Consider the following 6,000-nt stretch of genomic DNA (forward strand, 5'->3'; position numbering starts at 1 on the left):
TCCTCCGTCATATGGATATTTTTCAAGACGTCAGCATCTATTTTCCTGTCTCCTCCTCCACAGTAAACACTGATGCAAAACAGTTTAGTATCTCCCCCATCCCCTCGACACCACACATAAGCTGCCTTGCTGATCCTTGAGGGGCCCTATTCTCTCCCTTAATGTATTGTAAAAACGGTTTGGATTCTCCTTAACCCTATTTGCAAAACTATGTCCCCTTTTTGCTCTCCTGATTTCTCTCTTAAGTAAACTATGATTTAATTAAAATCTTTACTCAACGTTTTCACTAAACCCACCTCCACCCCAGTGCCACGAAACTTAACCTAGTACTCTCCACTTTGGAAAACATACAAATCTTCTCAAAAAGTACCAGCAACTTCTTGGCAAAAGCAAATTACTGCGGATGCTGGAGAAAATGCTGGAAAATCTCAGCAGGTCTGGCAGCATCTGTAAGGAGAGAGAAGAGCTGACGTTTTGAGTCTAACTGACCCTTTGTCAAAGCAACTTCTTGATGCCTCTCTGCAACAACACTGAATACAGTTATCAGATTATGCTTAAGCCATTCCAAAAGGCTTTTTGTCCAATATCTGGAGGCCAAAGCATTGCAAAAATAGGATTTGTCCATTGGGGGTTCCCAGAATGCATGACAGAGCTTCAATTCAGAATAGCACACGACTTGAAAAAGGGAACCAAATCAAAGTTTGGCAATGACTGGTTTTGACAACGACTACTTAATGTTAAGCAGCATAGTCGGTTAAAGTTACCAAAACAAAATCTTATAATGGACATTACATACAAACGTCAGCCAGAAAATTGCTTCGAAAGATTACATACTACTTGTTTAATATTTTCAAGAAGAGTTCACATCTCTACATTCACATCCTTATGCAATATAACTTCCTGCACGGAGGTGTACAAGAGCTGTTTGTACATCAATAGCTGTGGGAACGACAGAAAGCATAAAAGATGGGGCTAACAAAGGCCAGAGTCCAGAGCAAGACACAGCAAGGGCTTAGAGCTGCAGGTAGATGGTATGCACCAGAGACAGCTGCTAAACAAGCAGAATTTTCAACAGACAGGCACAAACAAGGTCTGATACCAGCTGATGAGCACACACCAGCGACACTAGAGGTCAGGAAATCACATATGCACAAACTGATTCAGTGCAAGTCAGGTATGCCTATTTCTGTCACCTGGATCAAGTGTCAGCGTTTCTATTGATGTGCAAATAGATGGCCTCTGCATTGAATTAATATCCAATGTTGGCAAAGCATAATGCCAACATAGAAATAGGAAATTCTTTTCAGAAACTATTTAAAATTCATCCTTGAACCAACATCACCAAAACTGATCAAATAGTCATTTAATTGTTTTATTGAGTGACTCAGCTGTGAATAAATTAAGTACACTTGTTTAGTGTTTCACTTTTGACATAATTTGCTTGGACCACTTCTGAAAGTTCTAAAGAAATAAAACGGTTACATAAATGTTCCTTCTTAGAATTTGAAAAAATTTAACTTCAAAAAACAGCGTTCACAAAGGGCTGCTCTCTTATTAGAACAATGAAGCCTCAAAAGTTACATCAATTCTTCATCACTTCATGTCCCAACTTCTCCAAAATCTCATAAGTGAATGCTCCATCAGGTTTTGCAACACTCACCTGCTCACTTCTTCATGTCCCTCTTTAGTCAGCACTGGGAGCAGAGGTAGTGATGGCAGAGCTGATGTTTGTAGACTCGGGTTCTTCTCTCTCTCCTTTGCAGCTTCATTTGGCACAGTTTGTTTGAGCTTTTCTTTTGGCGTGATTAATTCTACTTTCAACGGTTGGGCTTTGGGGATTTTTGACCCCATGTTCATTGGTGTTGCTTCTTTTTTTTCTGTGTTTGAGTCAAGATCTATTTTCACCTCCTGAGTAGTCACCTTGACTTTAGGTTTCTCACTTTTAACTGAAACCTGGATCCCAGTATCTAATGGGGAAACTGTCACTCGCTCAGACTTGAGCTTATTTGCCTCTCTTGTATCTTTTGTTTGAGATGTATGGGCTGTCGTCGTTGAACTAGCATTGCTACTTGCCTTGGCAGTAGTCACAGTAAGTGCATTTGAAGTTTTTGCATTATTTTTAGCAGCCTCAACAGCTCTAGCTTTTTTGTGCTTACTCAGCTCAGCTGCAAGACTGGTTTTATAAGTTAAACTGTTTGGTGAAATGCTTGATTGCCGGCTACGAGATCTTGATACACGGTGCTTGCTGCGGGATCTCGATCGTCTAGAATGATAGGGACTTCTGCTCCGTGACTTAGGCCTCCTAAAAGTATAAATCATATCATCAATATAGGTTTAACAAATACAATCAATAATTATAACTCAAGGAAAAAAAAAGCATGTAATTTGAACGTAAAAAAAATCTGAATCATTTTAAGTGTATCCATCATTAATAAGAACTGAATAAGGTCATTTCCTTGCAGTAATAAGTGTGAATTATTAAATATTGAAATGCAGCCTCACACACATATGGCAAGATGGTAAGTTTAAAATATTAAATGTGAATTTGAAGCACAACTTTCACAAGTAATTAAAACTTACAATATTTGCCTTTAGCTGAGACATCCAAACATTTAAATCATTTGATGGGATGTGGGCATTGCTGGTTAGGCCAATATTAATAGCCAAGAGGTAGAGAGGTGGTGGTGATGAGCTAACTTCTTGAATCACTCAAGTCCTAGGAGTGCAGGTACACCCACAATGATAGTAAGAAGGGAAGTTCCTGGATTTTGACCCAGAAACAGTGATGTCAGTCAGGATGGTCTGTGGTTTGGGGGAAGATATTGCAGACTTGTTTATTGTTTTGTCCTCTGACATTCCTTTTCTGGCATCTAAGTAGAAAAATGATTGCACACCTCATAATGATGTACTGAATTAATTATTTGTTCAGATATAGAAGAATATAAACTTTTCAGAGAATTTAGCCCAATCAGCTAATGTGAGAAACCACTTTTCAATACAAACAGAACAAATGCACATGGGATTAGTTTAGAAATGGCATCACGGGTTGGTGCAGACATGGTAGCTGATGGGCCTGTTCCTCTGCTATATTGTTCTGAACTGATTTTACAGGTTATCAAAACAATAGGCAGCAAATTACTTCCAAACCCAAAGCTCTTGAAGTACAAAAGCCTTATTCAGTTCTTATATTCTTTACTTGCTATTTAGTCATGTACAAATTTCATGGGTTGAATTGTTTTGAACATATTTCTTCATTCTTAAACACTGACATGTAACTCCAAATTCAGAACAACAAGATACATTTCTATCAGCAGCATGAGATTTTTTACAAATTAATGTTAATGATAGATGGTTCTCAAAAGTTACACTTATCCAATAGAGCTTAGGAATTACTATCAGGAACCATGTACAAATCAGAAATACAGCAGTACCCAAAAATGACAGAACATTCATGTGGAGCCTCACTCCTTCTTACATGCTCATCACTATATAGACTGGCAGTTGCTTAAGCTTCCATTTGATCTTTAATCATACATTGTGAAATAGATTATAAAAACAAATCATCAGCGACAGGTAGCCTAACAAACAATATTCAATACCATAACCAAACCAATTTCATTCCATAAAAATGTATCAAGTACTTGATTATACACAGGCTACCAAAAAGCTAGAGTTGAAGTTTCAAAATACTTCCAAGTGTTATACCAAATGGAAAGATGACTTCTTTTTACCAACAGTCAAGAGCTGATAGAGAATTAAGAACTAAATAGTCAAACGAGCTTAATGAGAACAATTTCACTACAGTACTGAATATCGCACTCTCTCAAATATTGTTACATAAAAACACAAATGCAAAATTGTTACTGGTAGAAAGCCCAGTGTTCAAATCATTTGCAAATTTGCTTGTCACAAAACATGACTTTTTCAAGACTTTTGAAAATTAAGACATGCAGCCACTATGCAATACTCCAAACATTTTATACAAAGCAACTATGAGTAATATTACTTTACACATAACATTGTCTATTCAACATTTACTGTAATATTTGGCAGAAACATTATGAATTTAGCGTAACGTATGTACAGTATCTTTCAGATTTTAAGACATTTGATACACATTTTTTCTTTAGTGTTCGATGTTTCATACGTTATGTTTCATTTACATACTTCAGACTTATACATAAGAAACATATACACGCAGGATATAGTTCAGATCGATTTTAAAGATATATTTTCAGAAATATAAATGACATGATAATAATGGAAGATGTACAGACAGACTGACAGTGGTCTTACCTGAGCTCCGGGCTCCGGCTGTAGGGACTGGACGAGCGTCGCCGACTGCTAGTGGAGTAGGGAGCGGGGGAAAGACCGCCATAATCGTAGGGGCTAAGATGCCGGGAGAAGCTGGGAGAGCGGCGGCGTGAAGTCGGGTAAGGGCTGGGAGAACGTCCAGTGTAGCCGGCGTGTAAAGCCGACTCCCGCGAGCTGTACAGTGGCTTGAAAGCGAAGAGCGGCGGCGGCGGGCTGTACAGCTCGAAGGTAGGGGGCCTGCTGGGGCTATGGCCGGAGGCGGCTCCGTAAGCTTGCGGGTAACACGGGACAGACGTACTATACGGACTCTGCTCCCGGTAAGGCGGACTGCGGGGCCCAGGCGAGGCCGAGGTGCGGTAGGCCCGCGGAGCCTCCCAGTCGGCCTCCCGGTAGGCCCGCGGCGGAGGCTCTCTGTAAGCCGCGGGGGTCTCTTTGTCAGTGCGGTGCGAGCCACGGCCTCCCCGGGCCTCCTTGTCGCCTTGGGCCGGCTGCTCGGCTGCCGCCCCGGCTTTGTTCCGGCTCCGGCTCTTAGCCTTGGCCCTGCCGTCCGCCCTGGAGCGGGAGCTCTCTTTGCCCTTGTCCCGTCTCCGCCTCTCCTTGTCACGGGAGCGCTCGGCCCGGCGCCCAGCCGAAGACGCGGGGCTGAATCCGAAATTCTCCGAGTGAGAGCTCACGTCCTCGTACTCGACCAGGCCGCGGAGTGAGAGCGGCAGAGCCGAGGATCCCGAAGCCGAGCAGGCGGCCGCGGCGGAGACCGGGTACTTGCCGTCCCTCCGCTGGGCCCGGCTCTCAGCCGAGCGCTTCCTGCGGCGTTTCCTACGCCGCGAATTCGAGGAAGGGCGAGAGGGAGCGGAGGAGGCGGCGGCGGCGGCGGCGACCACAGCGGCGGCCGTTGCGCAACGGCCTTTCTCCCGGGCCTGGGTTTGGGCCGGAGCCGGGCCACTCTGGCTCTGGTGTCTCCTCCCGCTGGGGCTGCGACCCCGGCTCCCGCCGTGCGTATCCGAACTCGGCATTGACTTCCGCGACTCCCCCCTACCCCTCCTGGTCCGGGGGCCGCTCACTCCATCCGCTCGGAGCAGCCGCACATTCCACTCTTCAGATCCGGAGGCGAGCGGAGTGGGGATTAATAACCTCGGGGTGAAAAAGAGAGTAGGGAAGCTGGGCCTACGCTTCGGGCCTGCCGCCTCTCGGAGTTAGTGCCGCGGGCTCTCCTCTCTCTCTCTCTCTCCGCCGCTTTTTCTTTCTAACAGCGTCGGCTCGTCCCCGACCCCGCAGCGCGTGCGCGCACGCAACACACGCCGCTTCTGCGCCGACTCACAAAATGGCCACCTCCCGGAGCCTGCCAGCAAGTGAGTGACCTTCCTTCGGGTTCACTTCCGGGGCGTGCGGCGGAGGCGTCCTCTCCCTGTGACCCAGCGGCGAAGGCGGGGGAGAATGAACCTTTTTATTGATTCCAGATGCACGTGTAAAACTTAGATGACACACACACACACACAGAGCTGAAAAATGAGACCACTTTTATTGGATATAAGTAGATTAACAGCACGACAGTGGATGATGAAAACAAAGATTTATGGTGTTTCTCTGCTACAGCTCTTTGTACCATCCAGTCATTTACATTACAGATCCGAGCCTTCTATCCACCCAGCATCGATCAAGCCGGACAGACCCTCCTGTTCGAATCGT

General features: G+C 44.8%; 1 protein-coding gene across 1 annotated transcript in view; it reads right to left on the minus strand.

Moving 5' to 3' along the window:
- cdk13 (cyclin dependent kinase 13) overlaps positions 1–5,581 on the minus strand; it is a 77,633-nt gene extending 72,052 nt beyond the window's left edge. The window contains exons 1-2 of the mRNA XM_072571164.1: positions 4,297–5,581; positions 1,661–2,302 (exon numbers count right to left, since the gene is read on the minus strand). Of these exons, the coding sequence (XP_072427265.1) occupies positions 1,661–2,302; positions 4,297–5,327 (1,673 nt within the window). The 5' untranslated portion in view covers positions 5,328–5,581. The remainder of the gene's footprint in view (positions 1–1,660; positions 2,303–4,296) is intronic.
- Between the last annotated feature and the right edge of the window lie 419 nt (positions 5,582–6,000).

This window comes from Chiloscyllium punctatum, chromosome 5 (assembly GCF_047496795.1).
Source record: "Chiloscyllium punctatum isolate Juve2018m chromosome 5, sChiPun1.3, whole genome shotgun sequence".
Classification (NCBI taxonomy): domain Eukaryota; kingdom Metazoa; phylum Chordata; class Chondrichthyes; order Orectolobiformes; family Hemiscylliidae; genus Chiloscyllium; species Chiloscyllium punctatum.